This window comes from Cupressus sempervirens, chromosome 10, assembly GCF_028749045.1.
Source record: "Cupressus sempervirens isolate cs-2001-9-10 chromosome 10, ASM2874904v1, whole genome shotgun sequence".
In the NCBI taxonomy this organism is placed as follows: Eukaryota; Viridiplantae; Streptophyta; class Pinopsida; order Cupressales; family Cupressaceae; genus Cupressus; species Cupressus sempervirens.
This window is the reverse complement of record NC_143127.1, coordinates 366,020,609-366,046,532: the sequence shown is the minus strand read 5'-3', so window position 1 is coordinate 366,046,532 and position 25,924 is coordinate 366,020,609. Positions and strand designations below refer to the sequence as shown.

The 25,924-nt window shown below is 36.3% G+C and overlaps 1 protein-coding gene across 1 annotated transcript in view; it reads right to left on the bottom strand.

Moving 5' to 3' along the window:
- The window catches only part of LOC149534181 (uncharacterized), a 37,268-nt gene extending 12,524 nt beyond the window's left edge, over positions 1 to 24,744 (bottom strand). The window contains exons 1-2 of the mRNA XM_089805162.1: positions 24,424 to 24,744; positions 13,001 to 13,525 (exon numbers count right to left, since the gene is read on the bottom strand). Coding sequence (XP_089661288.1) covers positions 13,001 to 13,525; positions 24,424 to 24,600 — 702 coding nt within the window. The 5' untranslated portion in view covers positions 24,601 to 24,744. The remainder of the gene's footprint in view (positions 1 to 13,000; positions 13,526 to 24,423) is intronic.
- Positions 24,745 to 25,924: the final 1,180 nt, after the last annotated feature.

Sequence of the window (25,924 nt, the reverse complement as noted above, 5' to 3'; positions counted from 1 at the left end):
TTCATAAGAAATTTCAGTCATATATGTGCTCCTATGTTAGAAACTATTAAAGGAGGAAGGAAGTGTAAGTTTGCATGGAGTCAATCAGCAAATAAAGCTTTTGAATTACTTAAGAAAAAAGTTTGTGAGCAGCCAATTCTTTCTTTACCTGATTTTAACAAAGTTTTCCAAGTAGAATGTGATGTTAGCAAGGTTGTTATAGGAGCAGTTCTTTGTCAAGAAGGAAAACTAGTGGCTTTCTCAAGTGAAAAACTCAATGAAGCCAAGCAGAAATATTCTTCCTATGACCTAGAAATGTATGCATCGGTTCAAGCTCTCAAAAGGTGGAGACACTACTTGTTGCCAAAGGAGTTTGTTGTGTATACTAATAACCAAGCACTTAGTTTTTTGAATAGCCAAGACAAATTAAGTCATAGGCACATGAAATGGATGGAGTATTTACAGGCATATACCTTCACCATCAAGCATAAGAAGGGCATATCAAACAAGGTTGCTGATGCTCTTAGTAGAAGGAATCTGACTGTCTCTCAGATACAGTTAGAAAGTGTGGAAATTGAAGCACTCAAGGACATGTATGTAGCAGATCCAGATTTTGGCGACATCTACAAGGTATGTATGGAGTTTGGTGAAAGGTACCATGCTGATTTTCCTAATTTTTTGATATAAGACAGACTTCTTTTCAAAGGAGGACAACTATGTGTACCCAAGTGCTCTATGAGAACAAACATTATCAAATAGAAGCATAGTGGAACAATGGGTGGACATTTTGGTTTGGATAAAACCTTAGAATTGGTTAGAAGGTACTACTATTGGCCTAAACTTTAGACTGATGTTAGAAACTTTGTGGAAACATGCATGATTTGTCAAAGGGCCAAAGGAAGGACTACAAATGCAAGGCTTTATCAACCTTTGCCAATACCATCTAGACCCTGGGAAAGCATAACGATGGATTTTGTAATGGGGCTGCCACGAACACAAATGGGGCATGATAGTGTATTTGTTGTAGTAGATAGGTTCAGCAAAATGGCTCACTTCTTACCATGTAAATCGACCAATGATGCTTCTCATATAGCAGATCTCTTTTTCAAGGAAGTCATAAGGATTCACAGGCTACCTCTCAACATAGTTTCAGACAGGGATGTGAAGTTTGTAGAACACTGTTGGAGAACTTTATGGAGGAAACTTGGAACCAATTTATCATTCTCATTAGCCTACCACCCTCAAACTGATGGCCAAACAGAGGTAGTTAATAGAACTTTGGGCAATTTGTTAAGAACACTCACAAGGCAACATGCAACAAAATGGGATGTAATCCTTCCCCAAGCTGAATTTGCATATGACTCCATCAATCGAAGTACAGGAAAGTCACCATTTCAAGTGGTATATAGAATTCATCCTAGAGGGATTTTTGAGTTAAGAGATATGAGTTCACAGCAACAAGTTAGTGCCCAAGGAGAAGAATTTGCTACTGCCATAAAAGAAATCCACGATGAAGTCAAAGCACAACTTCAACAAACCTTTGACAAGTCTAAGAAGCATGCAGATCAGAAACGAAGACACTTAGAATTTGAAGTGGGAGATTTAGTATGGGCAAATCTCAAGAAGGAGAGGCTACCAAAAGGTAAATCTACCAAACTTATGTTGACAAAACTAGGTCCTTGTCAAGTATTAAAGAAGTTTGGACCAAATGCTTATGAGATTCAATTGCCACTTGAGATTGGCCTTTCTCCCATCTTCAACATAGCAGAGCTCACACCATTCAAAGCACCCATTGAAGAAATTGATACAGAAGACATTCAACATTTACCATTTAAGCAGACACCACAACTAGAAAGGATACTTGACACCAAAGTCATTAAGCAGAGAAGAGGAAAGGAGTCCAAGCAGTATTTGATAAAACTCAAAGGTTATTCGGATGTAGATGTTGTGTGGATGACCGAACAAGATATCAAGAAGCAAGGTACCACTCTACAAGAGCTCATCTCAAGTGGGCTTGAGATCAAATTTCCTAGGGAGTATGGTGCAGGAGCACCCACATAAAGTATTTAGGTCAAGTTTTATGCACGTGCCAACGTGCCGACTCAAGAAATTTATTCCGATTTTGTCATTAGGATAAGATCTTTTCTTGGAATTTGTTCAGATCATTGTGGGGTCATTCTTCCCCATTCTATACCAATCTAGAGTATTCTATAGATTGTTTTACCTATTTTGTAATAATCTAGAACTTTCCGTAGACCGTCTTAGCAAATATAAATAGAGTTTTAGGTTTAGGTTTAAGTTGAGGACAAGTCTTTGGAATATGAAATTACAAGAGAAGAAATCTGTAGGAGAGCAAATATACTTACTATTCATTTGAAGAACTAATTAAGAATAAATTTCAATATATATTTCTTGCTGGTGCTGGTTCCTTTTTGATATTGCTTCCGTTGAATGTATCTCTGCATCAAGAATGCTAGTAGATAATAGATAAATATAAAATGTTTGTAATTAGTGAAGAGAATAATAGTTAGTTTTGTAAGATTTCAACCCATGAATGCAATTGAATGAAGGAAAGCAAAACAAGAAATCAGGAATAAGCTAAATAAACTATATTCAACTCAAGAGAATGCAAAGCATATAATGAAAAATGGGAATGGTAAAAATGTACAAATGGCCTTGTTTATAAAGCCAAGAGTAGATTGGTAGAATGAACATGATTGATACAATTGTCTAACCCTGGAGGAGTGAGTCCAAATGGGACTCAACAATATCCTCTTGGAGGAAATGAGTTCAAGTAGGACTCTACATTATCCAACAAATTAGTCACCTAAGAGAACTTAAGTAAGAAGTAAACAGAAAGAACAGTTTACTCCAAATCCCCCCTTTAAGTGCAACTTGGGGAGTAGAACAACATAGTCAAGATGCTATATGGGTTCTAGCAGCAAGGCCTAATGAGGTACCGATTTGGAAAGAATCCCCTCAGTAGAAAAGGAAGGAGAAAACCCAGTGAAAAAAGCTTGCCCCCCCACCCCTGAGAAGGTAAACCGAGAAGGGCTAAGCGAACCCCCAAGATGTGTCTTGCACCAAAGATGGACATACTTGATCTTAGTGAAGAGTTCAGTAAAGATATATGCAACTGGCTCCGTTGAAGGACGGTAACACAAGTCAATGACAATCTCTTGAATCAGCTCCTAGAAATAGTGCATGTGGAGCTCGTGCTTGGTCCACTCATGTTGGACATGGAGGGTTTTCTGATTTTTTCCCACAAAAAAATCAGGGTTTGGTTGCATCAAAATTTCCACAATTGTTTGTTTTCATGGGATCTTTCTCTGCTGGAGGCTTTTCTATTTTTTCCACAAAAAAATTGAAAAAGCACATTTGCCGATGTTGTGTGGGTTTTATTAAAAAAATTCTCAAAAACTATATCTCAGTTTTGCCTGATTTTTCTCCTAAAAATCATGGGATCTTTCTCTGCGAGGGTGTTTCTTATGTTTTTCCACAAAAAATTATTAACGATATTTCAGTTTCTAGGACTTTCTATTTTCTCCTTATAAGTCATTTCTAGAGTTTGATCTATTTTTCACCTTAAAATTTATGCATGGTTTGGATCTATTTTATGATGTATCTCTGTTTTCATTATTGAATATACAATTACTGTTAGAAGAAACTTGTTACATGAGTACAACTATGATCCAAACCCTAATCTTCACACAATACTAGTCGTCCATCATCCAATCCATCTAAGCCTTTGATTTCCCCTTTGGAAATCTCACAAATTAGAGATTAGAGGCCTCTCCTCCCATTTGAGCAATCTTCTCATTCTATTGCTATGTTGTTGCATTTGCTCTCAAATTCAATTAATCTTCATCATTTACTTATGCTATGCATTCGACCTCTCATCATCTCAATTTTATTATCAAGTTGTTGCCACGCGTAACCACATTCCATACATCAAAATTTAAAAGGATATTGCTTTGAAATATTCTTAGTACACTTTTTATTTCTTGTTTTCATTCTTCTATTGAACAAGTTGCTTTATTCCTAATCATATCATTTCATGACCTTGGCATCACGAAAGTAAGAAACAAGACAAAACATTCTATATAGATCATTTTGGGCAGCATAGATCTCTTGTATTGGAGAATGTTTCTAATATTTTTTAGATTTTCAAGGACATATTGAAGTTGCTATAGTCCATATTTCAGAGAGATTGTAGCATAATTAAGCATATTATCACAGATTTAGGGTTTCCACCTAAGTCACAGAGTTCGGCGAATTTCAGCCATCAGGTTCGAAATTCCGCGAACTTCAAAACAGCACAAAAAATTCATTAAAGTTCACCTAATGTTCGTACAGATATTTCAAGCAGTCTTTAATAAAACGTCTTCAAGGGTTTTCGCCATTTTTTTACCTACACGTAGAGGCATTAATCCGTGTTTTTTCCGTCCGTGTTTTTATCATCTCTTAGAGCTTTACTCAAAGGTCTATGTCTGTGTTTTTATCGTCTCTGAGATTGCCATTACGCAAAGGTTTCGCGTTAAAGTCATGGATGAAAAGCAGAACACATTAATTGTCATCAGCTTCAAACATGATCAGATAAAGTCGAGATTTAAATAGGATGCGCGAACGATCTTACTCCAAATTATTTATCTGTAATATATTTTTATATATTATTTTGTATGTTAATATTATTTTTATTATTTGTATAATAATAATTGTAATGCCACTCGGGTACATCTTTAATTTATAATGTTATAAAGTCTATATATCTGAAGTCGAATTAAAATATAATTATAAGCGGTAAATATTATTTATTTATATTATAGTTTTATATGCTTAGATAATATTATTATACTGTGATATTTTAGTTTTTAAATTTTTTTATGTTATCAGCATCATTATTATTATTATAATTTATATAGTGTTTTTTGTATTTAGATAATATTACTATTTTATGTGATAAATAGTAGATATAATTTATCAATTTAAAATACAATATTGTTCTGTATAATATTTATATAAATATAAATTTTTATTATTTATAGTTTTTAAAAATTAATTTATATAGGCGAATTTAATGTCGAATTTTTTCGGACTTTTTGAGGTCTCGAATTTTATCCGAATTTCATAGTTGCCGAATTCGAATTCAAACTCGAACCTTGTGACATAGGTTTCCACCATTTTCACTCCTAAGACTACAATTTAGTCAATCTCTTCCTAATTTTTGGTGGTTGAACTAGAAATAGCGATATATCTACAGTTCTAATTTAAAGATATTTAAATTGTAGTCTGAATAAGTCGCTGCAAAATTAGTGTTTCCACCAAATTCACTCTCAAAGCCACAAATAGCCCCTATAAGATATTCAATATTGAGAATAAGCGGGAAAAAATATGAAGAAAGAAAACAAGAACAAGAAGTAGAAGAACAAGAGAAAAAGCAAAAACAAGAGCAAGAGAGAGAAATAACAAGAAAAAGGAGCTCCAATAGAAGAAGAAGAAAAAGCAAATGAAGAGGAAACACAAGAAGAAGAAGATGAACAAAAAAATTAAAGATGAAGATTTTGTGTAGAAGTATAGATAATTAATTAGCAATTTTACGAGAAGACTCGTATCCCTCCTAGGAGACGCATCTCGAATACTTTTTGCGTCTCTAGAGACCTCAAAAAAGATTGGAAACTTCATGACAAAGTCTCTCGGAGTCTGCAAGTCTCCGATTCCAAAAAGTGAAGTCTCCCTGGAGTCTCTTGATAAAAAAATTAATGTAAAATATAATATTAAAATATTGTATGTATTTTAATTTTTGACCCTCATTTTAATATTTTTTAATGCAAAAATTAAAACCAATGACAGTTTAAATGATTTAATCATTTAAATATTTTATTTAATAACTTAGAAAACATTAGAAACGCTTTTTATTTTTTATTTTTTATTCCAAAATCCAACCCGACCAACAGCAATTAGAAATATTTAAAATTTTATCTAGATAATAAAATTGAATCCAACATGAAGAGTGATGATTTTTTGGAGAGCATGATAGCTAAAGACCTTGAGATGGATGATCACAACCTTTTGGAGTAGATGATAGTATTATCCTCATACTAGATACTAGATAGATTTCTATTTTTGTTTACAATACTAAGTTTTTTCATTTTTGTTTGCATATCGACGATTTAGTGTCAAACCTATATGTTTTTGAATTTAAAATTTGAAGATGTAACAATAATATCAGTGATCATTAATCTGATATGTTGACAATTTTACGCGATGTTCAAAAATCAGATAAGACTATGAGATACAGTAATGTGATTATGTGAGTTTTGAACTATTTGACTCTATATTAATGTGGCATTACTATTAGTATGTACTTTAGTCTTTTAGTTTTGCAGTTTTACTATTTTGTATTTAGTATTAGACTCTTTAAATTATTAAAAAATAATGTCGTCTCCAAATACCCTCATCTCTTATTTTTGAAAAATAGCCATACTGGTACCAATACGAGTACTAGAGACCTCCAAGTCTCCCCATCTCCCAGTAACTTTGTGTTTAGGTCAACACATTTGTGGGTGAGGACTAACCTTATGTGTATCAGGTTATGTGTCTCTAGCTTAATTCTTAAAGAAGTTATTTATTTATTATTAAAATCATATATATAGTTAGTTAGGTTATAATTAAGTATCTAGTATTACGATAATAGATAATCGTCTATTATTAGTTAATTAATCTATTGTAAATATCTAGCTAGCTTTAGTTAGCTGTAGCTTTTTTCGCTTTCTCAGCTAGAATAGAATGTTTATATTCTTTACGACTGTTTCCTAAGGAAATATCGTTCCATTCTTTTGTATATAAAGACCTCTCAGGCCCTGTTAATAATAAGCAAGATATTTGCCAATTAGTTTGTAATATGGTATCAGAGCCTATTTCTTAAATTTTTTTGAAAAGCATAATTTCTTCTTCGAGATTATCAGACCCATTTTCGAAATTATTTTTCTGTGATCCTTGCTTTGTCATATCAAAATCCTTTGATTTTCGAGCAAGGGTTTTGTTTGAGGGTTTGTTGAAGATCTCTTGCAAAACTGCGACTTTTTTCCTACCTCTCAACTGAAAACTTGTAACTATTTTTTTTCTAGCTCATTACTGGAAAATAGTCTGCACCTTGCGATTTCGTTGTCACTCGGAAAATTGTGACTTCAAATTCGTGCTTTTCCTGTGCATTCGAGTCTCTCCCAACCGCAATTTAGTACCCTATTTTTGTATTTTTCAAGGGCTTGTTCCGACTACAAATCATGGCACAAATCATGCCTTTTTCTCCAAATCGCACGCATCTGAAGCAGCTCGCGTCCATATTTTTTTTAGGCTCATTTGACAAGAAAATTGCAACCCATTTTACCTGCAAAAGGGCAATTCTTCAACTAGCGATTTCCTTGGCTTGTCATTGGAAAATTGTTGCACCAATCTAACATTTTTTCATAAACTTGTCACAATCTCAGACAACAGATATTGCCTGTGGTATCCACCATTTGTTCTAGTTTAGTTCTACAATTGTTTTGTCTAAATCCACCATTATTTGGAGTTTTTTTTGCAGCTGGCTAGGGCTTTGCTCGAAACCCTAATTTTTCGTACCATATCCAAAATATTTTTACATATTCTTGTTGGGTTTTTCAAGAGCTCAACTAGGTTGTCAGATTTTTTTGGGTGCCTCAATTTTTGAGCTAGCGAATCCAAAAACCGATAACATATTCCTTCTGGGTTTTTTGAGCTCTCTTTTAGGCCACTTTCCAAAATTTTTGGGTCTTCCATTTTTTGCCTCGAAGAACGTGCTTTCACAGATTTTCACATTTTTCATTGAAAAGCGTGCCATGGCATCTCTGACAAACATTTTGTTCTAGCACAACTCCAAATTCAATGGTAGAAATTATGGTACTTGGAAGCAGCAAATAATCGCAATTTTTGAATATCGGAACACCGATTAACTTGTTCTGAGTGTTACGAAGCATTTGACTGCTCTTGGTTCTGATCAAGATACATGGGATCTAAATAATCAAGAAGCAGTGATGCTTCTCAAATTATCCATGGCTTTCTCAGATTCCATTCGACAAGACAGCTGCCAAGATCCGGACACATCTCAAAGTTCTTCATGAGACTTCTGACAAAAGCAGAGCTTTCTTCTTGAAGAACACTCTATTTTCTATTATCATGGATGAGCGTACCTCGCTCCAAGCACACCTAAATAAGATTCAGGAAATCCGTGATCAGTTACTTGCCATCGATCGCAAGATGGAGGAAGAGGATATTGTGGTTATCACTCTTCGGAGTTTACCAAAGTCTTATGAGCATTTTATCTAAACTCTCAACATCGCATCTTCTAGTGTTGATCTGAAGTTCACTAATCTCTACACACTTCTGCTTCAGCAAGATTGGTGGAAACAACAATTCGGCAGCAACTCTGCCTCCACCTCCACAGAGTAAGCCTTTGCTGCAAAATCCTTTCAAAAGGATAAAGGCAAGTGTTAGCAGCCATCTCAGTAGAAGTCTTCTGCTCCAGCATCAAATAGTTCCTGAAAGAAGAACATTCAATGCAACTACTACCACAATTTTGGACAAATGAAGGTTGAATGTCAAAAACAATTAGTTGCACAATCTAAGCAATCAGGTTTGCAGCCCAAAGTGAGCAGTGCAGAGCACACTGAGCAGATAGAGTCTGCCTTCATGGCTAAAAGACCTGCAAATCATGTGAAGTCGTCTGCCTGGTACATTGATTCAGGTGCCTATCGTCATTTCAGTCATCGTAGAGACTGTTTTACTACCAACCTTACATAGATTTTGTTATTTTTGGTGGCGGAGAAGAGTACACTGTTGTCGGCAAATGTAACATTCAGATTCGGTCTACTAGGAGAAATCTCATTTTTCTCAATGTGTACTATGTTCTAGGGATGAAACTAAATCTACTCCCTAGGGATGAAACTAAATCTACTCTCAGTCAGTTAGTTGCTGCGACATTCTCCACACTTGGATGTCACCTTCAGTTCACATCAGTGCACCATCACTAATTGGGTAACTCTGTTTACTATTGCAGTGGGTCTTGAGGATCATGGTCTTTTCAGACTTACTGATTCTGGTGATTCTCGAGACTTAGCTATGGCTGCTCGGCAATCTTCTGTTAGCACACTTTGGCATCAGCAATATGGGCACTTAAATGTGCATTATCTCTCACAGCTTGCTCGAAATGACCTTGTTCTTGGATTGCCAGAGATTCAGACTCAACAACTTGGAGTTTGTGATGCATGTCAGGCTGGGAAGCAACATCGCACACCTTTCACTAGTGGCGATTCATGTTGAGCTTCCCAAGTACTTCAGCTTATTCATGCCGATATTTGCGGCCCTACGGCCACTCCTACTGTTCTTGGGTTCAGGTATTTTTTGTTGTTTGTTGATCATTTTCGTAAAAAAATGTGGGTGTATTTCCTTAAAAAAAATCAGATGCATTTCCTGTATTTTAGAAGTTTAAACCTTTAGTTGAAAAAGAGTCTAGGAAATCTATTATTACTATTAGATCAGACAATGGGGGGGAATTTTGTTCTAATGCTTTCTCTAGCTTCTTGGATACTCATGGCATCGAACGCCAATTAACAACACCCCACACACAACAACTAAACAGTGTAGTTGAATGTTAGAACAAAACAATCACAGAGATGGCTCGATCCATGCTCGAACACAGACATGTTCCGAAGAAGTTTTGGGCAGAAGCAGTTAACACTGTAGTTTATCTATTGAACCGGTCACCCACAACGGCAGTTAAAGGTAAAACTCCAGAAGAGGTTTGATTAGGTCGCAAGCCCAGAATCAATCACCTGAAGGTTTTTGGCTCCCTTGCTTTTGTTTGGATCCCTGATGCGTCACTCACCAAGTTGGATACCAAGAGTCAAAAACTCGTGCTTGTTGGATACAATAGTCTTCACAAAGCCTACCGCCTAATCGATGTTGAGACATCTCATCTCATCTACCTTCATGATGTAGTCTATGATAAGCAGCAAGGACCTTTCATTTTTGTTTCTCCCATTCCTGATCCAACTGACCAGCCTATGAAGGCTCATGATTTGAGAGTTTGGCTTCCACTAGGTCCACCTAGGTCCTCCTAATGGGAGGGCTCCAGTAGCTCCTACAACTCTAGTTATACCAGTGATTCCTAGGTCCACCTAATGGGAGGGCTCCAATAGCTCCTACAGCTCCAGTTATACCAGTGATCCCTGTACAAACACCTCCAGCTTATCCTGCAGGATCACTTTGATTTGTAGATGCTTCGTCTGAGTTTGATCTCGATTCTTCTGATGAGGAACTTGATCACCAAGTATCTCCCAATACTAATGTTGGTCGTTTTCCTCTCTAGCCTAAATGGTGGGCTAAGCCACTTGCTGATCTTTGTGATGATGAGCTCATTGATGGGAGAACTACTCGGAAAAAGAGCAAACCTACAGAGTTTGTTAACTTTGCTCTCATGGCCAACATTCACAATGTGTTTGAACCTCAAACATATTCCATGGCTAAAGGAATTTCAAAGTGAGAACAGGCCATGACATCTGAACACCATAACTTGCTAAAGAAAAACACCTGGGTCCCTTCTGATCTTCCTCTAGGAAAGAAACCTATTGGCTACAAATGGGTTTACAAAATCAAATACAAATCTGATGGTACTTTGGATAAGTACAAAGCTCGTTTAGTTGCGAAGGGCTTTTCTCAACATCAGGGCATTGATTATGAGAAGACCTTTGCTCCTACTACAAAGATGAGCACCATCAAATTAGACCTAGCCATGGCAACACAGTTTAGCTAGAAGGTCCATCAGATGGACGTCAAGAGTGCTTTCCTGAATAGTGATCTCCATGAAGAGGTCTACATGACGTAGCCTCCTAGTTTCAAGGTAACTGGTAAAGACCATCAGGTTCTCAGATTGGTAAAAGCTCTCTATGGCTCAAAGCAGGCCCCTCAGGCATGGTACATAAAAATTGATAAGTACCTCAATGATCAAGGCTTCAAGAGGAGTTCTTCAAACTCAAATCCGTACATTAAAACTACTGACCGTGACATCATCCTTCTAGTTATTTATGTGGATGATTTGATCATCACTGGCAATTTGGCATCTTTGATTCAAGGAATCAAACATAATTTATGCCACTCTTTTGATATGACTGACCTTGGGCTCATGCATTATTGCCTAGGTGTTGAGGTTTGGCAAGAGTCTTCTGGTATGTTCATCTCTCAATCCAAATATGCCAAGGCTCTGTTGGACAAATTTTTTATGCAGGATTGCAAGCTTGCATCTACACCTATGAAGAAAGGTCTCAAGTTATCAGCAAAGTCTGATTCTCCTTCTGTTGATAATACTACATACAGGCAACTAGTAGGCAGCCTCATCTACCTCTCTGCTACTAGGCCTGCTATTAGCTTCGCAATCAACTATATCTCACGCTTTATGATAGCTCCTAAGGCTGATCATTGGATGGCAGCAAAGCGTGTGCTTCATTATGTGAAGGGCACTTCCGATTATTGACTTTGGTACTCTCGAAGTTCTAATCCTAAACTCAGTAGGTTCACAGATTCAGATTGGGTAGGCTCTGTTGATGATAAAAAGTCAACTTCTAGATATGTGTTCAATTTGGGATCCGGTGCAGTCACATGATCTAGTAAGAAGCAATAGGCAGTTTCTATCTCCTCTACAGAGGTCGAATACATAAGGACTGTTAAGGTAGGATGTGAAGTTGTTTGGCTTTGTTGGATGCTTGTGGATATGCAGAGGTCACCAACAGGACCGACTACTTTATTTGTTGATAACCAAAGCGTTATCAAGTTAGCACGAAATCTAGTCTTCCATGAATGAACCAAGCATGTGGATGTTCACTGTCACTACATAAGACAACTGGTTGAAGATAGGACAATAGATCTGCAGTATGTTCCTACCACAGATCAGACTGCAGACATCCTCACCAAGCCTCTTGGTCCTGATAAGTTTGTCAAATTCAAAAGACAGCTTGGTGTTCTAGATAGATTAACCATTAAGGGAGGGTATTACAATAATAGATAATTCTCTATTATTAGTCAATGGTAATCTATCATAAATATCTAGTTAGCTTTAGTTAGCTGTAGCTTTTTTCGCTTTCTCAACTAGAATAGAATGTTTCTATTCTTTACAATCATTTCCTAAGGAAACATCATTCCATTCTTTTGTATATAATGACCTCTCGGTCTCTGTTAATAATAAGCAAGATTTTTACCAATCACTTTGTAATATCCAGGTTGGCTTTGGTGTAATCCAAGGCATGAGTATGGTATATATAGGAGGTATAAGTTTGTTACTATGATCATGTTGAGTGTTGTGTTGTTATTGAAGACTATTGGAGGTATCCCCCTTGAAGTGGGTTACGAGGTTGTCCCCCACAGCGGTACATTATTATCAAAAAACTTGCAGTATTACAAAGTTCCCCCACAGTGGTACATTATTATCAAGAACTTGCAGCATATTTCATATTATTATTTATATTCTTCTATTGTGCACATCATTTCATTACAAGAGGTATCAAAGCATCTTCTATTGTTCAATTTGATTCATTAAAAAAAGACTTTCTTCAAACCTAACTTGCTGGAGGTATTTAGAGTCTTAATCATATATGGTAGATATCTTGATTAGGGCTCTTAACACAATTAACTACAGTTTCAAATCCATACCAAATAATAGTCTACCCCACATCTATTAAGGATCAGCTATATGAAACATAAAGAATAACACAATCAAAATAGCAAAACTGTTCGTACCAGATGAACTCAATTTACAAAGATGCTTGTCTAGTACACATGTATACTATTACCAAAATTCTTGGTATAATTGTTATCATATTGTATTGTATTAACTATTAAGTAAATCACACGACACTATTCCATGGGAAGAAAAGGTAAAACTATGCATCAATACCATTTGGGTTCAGAGACAAGAAACAAAGTCAGCATATAAAGAGCGTGAGAATGCACTTACATTTTCCTCTCTGAACCAGCCTCCTTTACCATCACGGCGCCAGCCTGCTGCTCTGAATTTGAGCTCCCTATCCCTCTGTTCCTGAAAATTCAACTTCTGTTCATGGACTGCAGTACTGACTACATTAGAATTACTCTGCATAAAATAAGTCATTCTGGAATTTACATCTTTGTTGGCCTCAGTGTGACAGACAGCAGAATCAGTTTTCTGATCAAGTCTGTTTACATTTTTGACATTGAATGATCCAAAAAAAGGCTTTTTACCATTAGTCAAAGTACGATCAAATTTTGGATTTGATATGTTGCATGATGCATTCTTTTCATTAGCAAGTACATCTGCAGCTCCCTTTCTTGTTTTTTCTAATAAAGGACATTTGAAAGAGCCAGAGCAATTGTCTAAAGAATTATTGTAAGTAGTCGAAGTTTCAGACAAAGCTATCCTTTTTGTTATCTCTTCCTGCTTGCTGACTTCCTTTTCTTTTAGTTTGGAAGCTGCAGCCTGATGCCTTGCCCCTTGGTTGTGCATCTGCATGGCCGAGAAAAGGAAATCAAATAATGCTTAAGCAAACAGCTCACAAACATTCTTATTTGTTATTAGATGTCAAAAGTAATGAAGTGAAAATAAGTCATCTTTTATTTTGAACATATTGAACATATCATTGTCGAAGATGATCTGGTTTAGACCTTGTTATTTAAGTACTATCTACCAGAAAACACATTTGTTTGAGCAAAAGCAAACTATCCAAAAACATTGTTAGAAAGATAGGTTCCAATCTCAAGCATTATCTAGTCAAAGGGAATGTGTGTTATAAGTTGAATGCCCGTGTGATGTGTAATTATGCTTATTTTAGTACATATGCACATCACTCTAATTTAAGAATAACTCAACAAGCTAAAGACTAACAGTCACAGTAGTCTTAGTGACGGAAGAAAAATTCAGAAAGTAAACGGTTGATTTTGATTTTTTTTCTATTGAGTATAATATATAAACAAAGGTACATCTGCAACTGTTAAGCTTTAAACACGACCATGTTCAGCCTTTAGCTGGGATGCACATAGACTCCTATTACAACTTTTCAGCTTAACAACTATGCAGGAATATATGTGGAGTTTTTACAAAATTGATATACAATCAGAGAGTTCATAGAAAAAGTGAACAGACTTTATAATTAAAACTGCAAAATTAAAGTTACTATTTCTTAGTCTAAGACAGCAGCTCTAGAAACCACTATGGCCCATCCTTGCGGGCCTGTATTACAGACTGTGATCATGGAAGGTGGCATGACAGCAATCGGGATTGTATTGACTATAGGGCCCCTGCAGTCTCTCATCATCTCGTGAGTTCTCCTCAACACTTGATCAAAGGTACGTGGGGGATCAGCATTTTCTTCTGTTATGTAACCAAATGAGATCTCTCTTTTCAGTCTGACTGTTGCTCCCTCCTGTAACAGCTTCTTGAATTTCCTCTCATTCACTTTCATGAACAAAGTGACCTGCACGGATATGTAAGCATATACGAGTCTCCTGAGAGACCCAGCAAGATTCCTAGCAATACCAGAAAATATATTATCATTTCTCTTCTTCCACAAAAGCCATAGGATTTCAACTGAGATAATAGACCAAAACAGATTGCAACAAATCTTCCCTGTAATGATATTAAAAAAAGCTGAAAGTTTGATGTAACTGAAGTGAAAACCAAACAAGTTCCACAATTCCTTGGCAAAGAAACATTCAAAAAAGATATGAAAAATGGATTCGGGTTTCTTGCAGCAGGAACAGATGTTAATGTCACCATCAGGTTTAAAGATAGGGAGTTTGTGCAAAAGGAGGAGCCATAGGAAGCAAAGTTTTTTCAGTTCCAAAGGTCTGTGCCACAGGTTGTCAAGAATAGATTTCCACTCCTCACAGTTAAGAGAAATATTCCAGCAATGGTTAAGGTGGCAAAAGATGTCATTATTGGTAGTGAGGAGATTATAAATGATCTTGGCTTTGTTAAGAGGCAGGGGAGTCCCATCCAACCAACATTATGTCTGTGTTCTGTTCATATTGGCAAGAAGGATTTTGGGGAGGTCCAAAGGTTCACATGCCTTCTTAATAAGAAAATAGGTAGTTTTTTGGGTGAGTGCCAGGTTGAAAGCTTGGCTAAGTGAGTCCCAACTAGCTAGATGTCCATCAATCAGAATATTATCAGAAGAACTGATTCCCAGAAAGTCTCACTTATTAGCAGAGCATCCTTGAGTGAGTGCAAGTGGTTTTTCCCCATTATTGAGGTTCCACTAGATGGATTTTTCACCACAGATTTCCAGATCATTGCTGAGAGTTACATTATTACTAATAAATTGTCTAAGAACATTAGAGCCTTTAACTCTAACAGAAAAATTGCCTGATAAGAGGTCACTGATGTTTAAATTTTTCCAGTATGAGGCTTCCTTTTGCAATATTGTTCCTAATTAGAACTTTCCATGGTTCATTTCCATCTGTGTCCTTTGCAATCCATTTCACCGCTAGTGAAATACCTTGAAGTCTGAGGTCTTCCAAACCCATTCCCCCCAGGGCTTTAGTCATTGTACACCATTTCCAATTTACAACATGATGTTTTTTATTGCCCTTGCCATTGGACCATAAGAAGTCCCTTAACAGTTTCTGAAAATAATTAATCTGACTTTGATTGAAAATCCATGCTAAAGAATAGTAAATGTTGTAAGGAGATAGGATTTTTTGGCAGACTTGCATCCTACCTGCAAGTGATAGGAACCTGTTGTTCCATTTGTTATATCTTTATCCAATTTACTTTTTACCCAATTCCACATCTCTCCAAGATTAGGGCTACTGAAAAGGTACTCCAAGATATTTAACTATATGGTTAGGTCCACCCAAGCCGATCCAAATTGAGCACACCATATAGGAGGATTATCTTGCCAACCCAACATAATGGATTTAGGGAGAAAGACTTTACTACCTGAGGGTTTGCAAAAAATATCCAGTTTAACCATTAGATTCCGCACATTGTTTTCTTCCATTATAAGATAGATAGCAATATCATGTGCGAATTGAATGTTTGAAATTTCTTCACCATTGGGCAGAGAAATGCCAATAACTCTAGGTGAGATGCTATTGTCCTTCAGAAAATATCCAAGAGCATCAGCAACTATTACAAATATCGCTGGTGCCAAGGGGCAACCTTGTCTGATGGATCTAGAGAGCAAGAATGAATTAGATCTACTGCCATTAATTTCAATACATGAATTGGCATCATTAAACATAGTATAGACCATGTTACAATAAAATTCTGGAAATCCCAATTGCCTCATCATCATAAAAATGAAACTCCATTCAATTCTATCGTACACCTTCTCGTAATCCAATAAAATCACACATGCTTGTTGATTGGATTCTTTGGCCCAGTCTAATGCTTCCCAACTGGTAATAAGATTTTCTAGTATATACCTGCCTTTGGCAAATCCTGTTTGGGTTGAGTTAATGATTTTTGGAAGGATATTCTCCAATCTAATTGCTAGAATTTTCGCAAGAATTTTATAGGATACATTAAGGAGAGTGATTGGTGTCCAGTTTCTAATTAAATTCTTATCCCCCTCTTTCGGTATCAATTTTGTTTGGTGGATATTTTGCAACCGACAGTTTTGTTATAATCCAACTGCAAAAAGGGAGACCAGCCACAACATATGAGACAAAGTCTCTCTACCTTTAAGAGAAGGCTCCTCCTTTTCGCTGTTCCTTGGATCAACTCAAGGTAAGCAAGAAGTTGAGAGATTTTGAAAGGGTATTACCAATACTCTTCCTTCTTAACTTTCAACAAAGAATCCACTTACCTGCGAAGCGAGTAATGGGCAAGATGAAATCTCTAACTACACTTCTATCTAGTCGCTAGAAATAGTGATACCGATAGACCAACACCAACTCAAAGGTTGATTGAAAGCATATTGGTTTAGCTCTAAGTCTTGTTTTGATCTATTCTACAAGAATAACCTCTACCATTAGGGTGCAAAGGCTTCCAGAAGTAGGGAATTTTAACTATTTTTGTGAATTGAGACAACAATACAAGAGACAATCAAAGCTTCTAGTCTGTAATGGGCAAGATGAATCTCTAACTACACTTCTATCTAGTAGCTAGAAACAGTGATACCGATAGACCAACACCAACTCAAAGGTTGATTGAAAGCATACTAGTTTTTCTTTAAGTCCTGTTTTAATCTATTCTATAAGTATAAACCTCTACCATTGGGGTGCAAAGACTTCCAAAAGTCGGGAATTTTAACTATTTTTGTGAATTGAGATGGCAATACAAGAGACAGTCAAAGCCTCTAGTCTATGTATTACCACAACCACTCATAGTCAAAGCTTCGGTTTTGATTGCTTCTTAACTCACTATGATCTATGATATACTTGAGAATGCAATCCCGAATGATCACAGGATCGGGAGTTCCTGTATTTCGTGCCACTGCATTCACTTTGGTAATCATGGTGTTGCGTCTTTTAATAGCCTCTGACTCTCTTTGATGAATTGCCTGATGTCATTTGAAAACTTGATGTGACCAAGCTTTTTCTCATTCGAGTTGTCATGAACTTTCCTTTGTAGATTGGCACATTTTGGAGTCTCTGATACTTTGAAAACCTTCTCAATGGTATCTGGATGTAATCTCGAAACAACTTTCTATCAGCACCTTTAACTCTCTTTTTTTTGAAACAACATGCGTGGCGCATTCCCACACAAACTCGAGTTCTCGGACAGCCATTGGGAAAATGGAGATCAAATGAATTACTACTTCTAAGAATCAAACCATATCTTCTCGACCGGATGTCTTTGTTCTTTGAAGAAGTTCTGACATATCTTGAAGAGTGTGCCACAACATGAAGATGAAAGCATCTTTTAATGGGATTAGATCAATGAAAACTTTGGGATTTGAGTTACAATGATGAATCCATGAGGGATGAGTGTTCGAAGTATGGATTAGATACTTATGGAACACATATGATGGATGGAAATGAACCGGAAGCATATGTATTTTGATGGAAACTGCCCGGAATGCAAGTTGGTATGCATATGGATGCTTGCAAATGGTGACTTTGGTGTTTGAAAGTGTGACCTTTTACCAAAATTGGGTTCTCTACATGTAATTACATGCAAAGTGATTTACATGTAATTATTACTTGATGTAAACATGTAATTCGGTTCGGAAGATGGAATTACATGTAAGTGGGTATGGAGGATAGGTTTGTATGTAGATGCATATGAAGGATGAGATTACATGTAAATGTAGATGGAGGATGGAATTACACATAAATGCTCTTGGAATCTAATTGCATATATTGGGGAATGGACGTAATATGCTTTGACATGTGTTGGTGAAATATGGAAAGATGTGATGCATTTGCATAGGAAGGTGGAAAGTGAAAAGGTGTGATATGCTCTTGTATTCTTGGGAAAGAATCCTTAACCTTTCCGAAAAATGGAAATCAAAACAACAAGCAAAAATATGCACAAAACAAAAACATACTTTTGGTTTTTGACTCAAACATGACAAAATATCAAGTTGCTCTCAATTTGGGAAAATTCCAAGTATTTGAAAATAGAAGCTTCCATCTTATTTAAAGGAAATTTGCAAAATACATAGCATATCTTTGAACAAGTGTACAATGATAAGCCAAAATATACAACAAAATAGTAAAGACTTAAAAACTTCAACTTACTTGGAGATCAAAGAGCCAAATGTGGAAGATTGATAGGTTTGAAAGAATGTTTCTCCTCCAATTTCGAATTTCAAACAACTCCCTTGACCTTTTCAAAACTTGCAAATGTAAAACGATATGCTCAAACACTTGGTCTTTTTTGCATGTAATGGGCAAAATACACATCACAAATCCTCCAAAATGCAAAACGTTTTTACATGGAATGTGTTCATGAGGCATTTTAAATAAAGAACATGCCTTCTTTTTGCTCATACATGGGTCATTTTTGCAGAAATAGAGTAAAAACTTGATTCTCCAATGTTAAAATAAGATTTGAAAAGCAAAAATGTGCCCTTGCTGTTGTATTATTTGAACTGGAAATACAGACATTTGATTGTTTTCAACAAAAACGTGGCCATGAAATGCATTTACATGGGCCGTTTTTGACTTAAGAATGCAAAAATGTGAATCCCAAATGCATATTCATCCCATTAAAATGCAAAAACGTGGCCCTTCTAATGCAAAAATGTGGATAAAAGTCCAATTTTATGGGCATTTTTTGCAAAAAGCATGGCCAAAAAATGGAGGTATTTGAGACGTTTTTGACTTAGGAATGCAAAAACATGTTCCTCAAATGCATTTGCATGTGTTGGAATGCAAAATCGGGGTCTATGGAAGCATTTACATGTTTAAAATGTATTCATATGATGGCTGGAAGTGCAAATCACACTCTCCATGGGCAAATGCATGTAAATGGAGTTGGAGATGTAAATTGCACTCTCCCAACCTTATTACATGTTCTAAATGCTAGATCGCACTCTATTGGAGGATTTGCATATTTTAAAATGCATGTCTTTTGGACTTCTATGCAAATCGCACTCTCCATGTGCTTTCACATGTTTTAAAAACTTGGTTTTAATTGTTGAGAGAACAAATCGCACTCTCTAGGCCCTTTTGCATGTTTTAAAATATGCAATATGTAATATGCATTGAGCAATTTTGGCCTTGGGAAGCAAAATCACATTCTCCCAATGTATTTACATGTGACACTTAACATGTAAAAGACCAAGTCCACAAAAATCGCATTCTTGGAGGCCTATTACATGTTTTAAAAACATGTTTTAAGTGTTTAAAAGTGTCTATCTAGTGCAAATTGCACTCTTGGAGGCCCTTTACATGTAAACATGTAAATGGGTTGAAAGTTACATTTGCACAACTGAAGTGATCAATTAAGCACATGTATAATTGATGTTTGAGGAAATATCACTTAATTGGGTCAAAAAATGACATTTACACTATATAATTAATACATGATGTGTAAATATTATATCAAAAAGCAATATTTAACTTAGATGTTTTCTAAAATATTTAAAGTAACTCAAAAATAAATCAAACTATATAGTTAATAAAGTCACTTAAGTGAAAATTTTAAAAAGCAACTCAACATGAAAATATAACATAAAGTGCTATATAGTCACTTAAGTGATAAAGTAACTTAAAAAACATAACATAAGGTGAATTTCTGTTAGATTTTTCAAAAAGTGAATGTCAACATTAAAATATAACATGATATTTTAAATTATGCAATTGCATATGGAGAGTCCACCTTTTGGGCACTTAAATGGTCAAATCGAAGGGAAAACTGAAAGAAAGGGATCGAACAAAACCAAAAGACCAAAAGAAAACAAACACACACTCAAAAACATGAAAAGGGACATTGAAGGCTTCAAAAATCAAGCATAGGCTTAATAAAATGATAAACAAAAAGGACTTGACAAAAGCCTTTGATAAAAGGGTTCATTATACAAATTGGGGTCGATTAATTGATTAATGTTAGCCAATTAAATAATGAACTATTAAATAATGAACTATCTCAGAGAAATGTGAAACTAAGTTGAAAAACTTTCATATTGTTACTGTTGTGGTTTCACAACGCACGCCCCATTTCCTATAGAAATGGGGACCCCCTAGTAATTTTTTTGGTCTCCTATACCCCTAGTCTGGGGCCTGGGTCATTTTGGGACTCCTCCTGGAGTCTGCATCCATCCTTTGTTTCTAACTAAGATGTTCGAAGTGTCGAAAACTGAGAAAATTTGGAGAAAAGGAGTTTATTTAGTGCAAATGAGCGCACATGCGCACCTATCCTAGGTGCACAAGTGCACTAAATGCACATGTGCGCAACATTTTTCTTTGAATATGCGCACCTCCAAAGGGTGTGCACTAGCCCGGGCCTATAAAAGTCCAGGACCCCATCCCCCTTCCTCACTTCTCTCTGCGCATTCCACTTTCCTGCCCCCTTGCACCCTTCAAGGTGCGCTTCAAACTGCACAACACACAACACAAACATGTTAGATATCAAAAGGTGCACATATGTGCAACTTTATTCGCAAAAACCTAAAAACAAGCTGAAGGAAACTGAAAACACTTAAGTGTTGAAAGGTTTGCACATGCACACCTATTCAAGGTGTGCATGTGCGCACTTTTTCCTTTTGAAAACTTAAACCAATGCATCGTTAAAGTGCCTTACACTAAGTATATAAGGGTGCGCACCCCATTAAGGTGTGCATGTGTGCACCCTTAACAAAGCAATGAAAGGGAACTTAAGTCCCCCCTCAAAATGCACTGCCACAGTGCATGTGCACAGTTGCGCACATGCGTATGTGCGCACCTCACCACGGTGCGCACGTGCGCAATTGCGCTAAAGTAGTCCAGTTCAAACTATTTAGCATACTTAGCACACCTGTAAGGGTGTGCTAGGTGCGCTAAATTGCATATCAAGGCCTTAAGGGGGGATTTTAAGCTTTTTTTCACTGTTTGGTGTTTTGGGTTAGGTTTTCTGACAATTAGGGTTTGTTTTGAGTTAGATTTTTTTGACTTGTCAAACTAATATCTTTCTTTTGTGCAGATAAAATGGCATCCTCATCATCCTCGCTCGCGGAAAAGATTGCTCCAAAGCCTGTAGTTCAAATTCCAAGGTACACCAAAGAAATCTCGTTTCCAAGATGGACACTCCGAGATTAGAGACACTGAACTTGGTCATATCGATTGGAAAGTATTCCTCATAATCTGCAACAAGCCTAAAGAGAGGTCTGTGATGGTGTCAGCACTTATCAGATCAGGGTTAGCGAATGCGACATCACATCCCACATCTATGCAGTTTTCTAAACTTATCATGGCATTGGCAAAGAACTATGTACTTGAAGAGAAGGTTGTCAAGAGCATTACAAGGGAGATAATCTTGGACCTCAAACCTAGGAATATTGAGAAAGTATTCCATCTCCGGAGAGCCAATCAGTATGTAAAGATGACCTATGATTGGGCAGAAAGATGGTATCAAGAGAATGAAAAGGAAACCACAGAGATCATACAATCATCATTTTTTATTTATAGAACACCAATGGGACGCAGAGCTGGAAAGGTAGACATGACTCGAGGATATATAAAGGATGACATTGAATACGCTATTATGCTTTTGAGCAAAGTCGTGGGCTTACCAGCAGCTGGATATCTTAATATTTGGATAGTCCATTTCATTGACACAATCAAAATGGCCAAAATGCCAATAGACTGGGATACTTTCCTCAGCGATAACTTGCATGAGCAACTCATAGCAGTAAAAGCTGATCCAAGATTCTATATGACATCATATATGGTGTATTTACTAGTGACTAGAATGACTGACTACCTAGGACTCAAGAAGGGGAGCATACAAGATGCCAATGCCTGGCCCTATGCAGTATCTCCTCAGCTGGTGAAAAAGAAGCTCTCAGATCAGAGCAAGGAATATCAAATAGTGAATGATGGATAGAAGGTGAATATGCTAAAAGGATGTCAGCATAGGCAGTAGCAAGGATCACAAAGATCGGTGCCTACTACTTCCAGTAAAAAACATTCACTTACCTAAGGGTAGCTAGTACTATGGTAAATCCAAAGAAACTCCCAAGATATCCATCAGATAGGTTTATCTTATTGGAGATTGCCAAGCAACTCACATCTACATACGATAGAGTGAGAAAGCATCATAGGAAGACATGGGTATGGCCTATTATTATAGGTGCATTTGAGGTCAAGCAGAAACAAGATATTATGACCTTTGATTCAGAATGGGATCAATATCCCTTGAAAGAGTACAACTCCCCTCGCCCATACTTTGATAATATTGGGATGGTCCAGCATCTAGTAGGGAACAATAATAAATATTTATTACACTGAAAATACGATACAAGAATGCCAATGACAATCCAACAAACCAAGCATGATCTCATCCTTTGATTATGTATATGTACAAGCTTTGAGAAATTAACAAGGCAGCTCAAAGTTTAAAGGTCAAAGTAGTTGACTGAACGGACCTATAGGCACAATGCTTCCACTACATGGATGCATTAGCATGTTCCCATTTATTGTTCTAGCCATCAAATTTACAATTGGCAGTGCTACAGTATCGTCTATGATTTTTAAAGTCAATTGCATTTCTAACAAAAATTTAAAAATGCAATTGACTCGGAAAACTTGAGACTGTACGGTATGCTGCAGACAAGATTGAAAGTTAAAATAATGCAGTTGTTTGTGAGGTAGATTTGCAAGGCCTGGTTTCTTCAAAGTTTGAAGATTAAATGAAGAGGCAATTTGATAAGAACCATGGTTGTGTGAGTTTATATTTATTTACTTATGGCTCTGCGATACCAATATAGTATTGCAGTTTTTCTTCGGCTTACACCCACTCTTTCTTTTTATAATTACCGACATATCACTTTATTTCGCAGATTTGCTTCAAAATATGATTCCATTCACCCAATTCTTCTACATGATTAGCTGCATGTCAACTTTCAATTGGAAAACCTGTGCATATAAGGCTGGGTTCCCATGGGCACCCACTTCCTTACAAATAGAGGAGGCGTCGCTGACAATTTTTAAGAATATCTAAGAGGAAGTGGTCCCATGAATTTTATTTATGAATTAGTTTTAAAAAATCAACTCCTAAATTCAAGGAAGCTTGTGGTGTTGTAAATTTTAAACATAAAAATTTAATTTCTTCATAAATTTGTGTGGAATTATATCATTTTGGTGGGAAAATGAATAGTAGGTTTTGACAAGTAGTAGATTTCTTCCTCAAGCTGGTGGGGCTATTTTCAGCCCCACCCCATTTTTACCCCTTCAAATTAAGGGGGCTAAAAAGTCGGAGCTCCTAATTTATAGGAGTAGATTCCAAATAAACCTGTAGCCTCCCTTTAAAAATATTCATGGGGCCACCTGCTCCACAAAAATAGAGCCCCAGCCCCTCCCATGGGACCCCTGCCTAATAGTCCAGTCTTGGAGGCCAGTATCACTCCCCCACAGCATGCCCTTAACAGCATTGTCTGTTATCATAAATAGAATGCCAAATTGAAAATGCTTAATTAAAAAGGAGAAAACAAATTTCCAAGACGCCCGGCACCCCATGCACCTAACTCTACTTAGTTTTCAATAAAGCTCGCAACATATATAACCCAACACAACTAGCAATGCTCAAACTACAGAATTGAACATACCCTACCCCTTTGGGATCCATTCCAGCATCATCATCCTAAGATTTAAGAAGTCTTCAACCGGCCCTAAAATAGAAGTAAAACCACCACTTGACATGATATTTGTGGGTCAATTGTGATGAATTGCATTGCGTATATAAACAGATTGAGAGGAGAAAAACACATAATATTCACTAAGAGACGTGAAGAGGGGAAACAGAGAGATGTTTACCGTGAGCATGGAGACAGTGTCGAGAACTGGGCGATTTGAGCAGACAAGGCAGACGTACTTGCCATTGGGTATCTTGCGAGAATGAGATTTGTCAAGATGATCAGAAATAAGATCATCAATTCTACGCTTCCTGCGATAAGCATCAGGTGCCCAGCTGTCACCGCCGTATACACTCATATCTTGGTATACAAAAAAACCGCAAACAAGCCTCTACGTTTTCCCTTCACTTCCAGTTCTTAGCTTTATAGCAGTTGTTTTTCCAAGAGAAGATTATACCTGTTGGCACGAATCCTATGGGTAATCAAAAACAGGATTTGGGGAAGTAATTCTTACCTGTTCAAATTTGATAATTTTCGAACTCAAATTTGATAATTTTCGAACTCTGGGAGAGAGAAATCAGTTTGATAAAGCTTCATCCAAAAGAAGTGCCAGGTTGACCTCTTGATCCATTGCTTAGGCTGGGGTCCCATGGGTACTTGCTTAAAAATAGAACGGTGCCGCTGAGCTTTTTAAAAAACATTTAAAAAGGAGCGGTCTCATGGCATTATATATAAATCTGTTTTAAAAAATTAGATCTTAAATTGAAGGAAATATTAAAAATATAAATTATTGTTTTTAAAATTTTTTGATAGGATGATTTCAATTTAGAGGGAAAATGAAGGGTAGGTTCTTGCAAGTGGCAGAATTCTTCCCTAAACGGTAGGGGCTATTTCCAACGCCCCCCACACCCCACCCTTTGCATCCGCTCAACTAAAAAGTAGGGGCTCCTAGTTACTAGGAAAAGATTCCAAATTAAGCTTTGCCCTCCTAAATTAAGCATGAATACTATTGCTTCTGTAACCAATTAGAATTAAGAATTTTTATATTTATAAAGTTTGTTATAAAGTTTATGACATTTTACTTATTTTTAAAATTGATAAAAGGTATTTTTCTAAGTTTTTATTGGTCATCAGTAAAAAAGTTAAGGGGGGAAAATATTTTTTCGCAAAAATTAAGAAAAATGCGATGTGGCCCTTCTTCGAAGTTAATTTGTATTAAATATATTGTACTTTTTCTTTTCGATGGAATACTATAGAGAGCACTTTTAATAGTGGTGGTGAAGTTTTAGATATTTTTCGTACCATTGGGGTGCCCAATTTCTTGTTCACAATGTCAAACGAAAACTTTTGATTATAGGTATAGTTTACATTTTTAATATCCAAAATATTTGACATTTGCTATCGTGTCCTATATTGGCCATGTATAGTTGTGCCAATTTATTTTTGCTCTGAAATTATAATTAAAAATATTTCAAATTTTATATTAATATCTTTCTTATGTCCTATCTATGTCGCTTTCAAAAAATTATGCCCTCTAAAAATTATATTCAAACAATTTTGTATTTCACATTAAAAAGTAAAATATTAATTTATTTATTTTAAATTATATATTCATTAGATTTTTTAATTTTTTTCCAACATCAAAAGTAAAATATTGTTTTATTTAGTTTTACTTTATATAT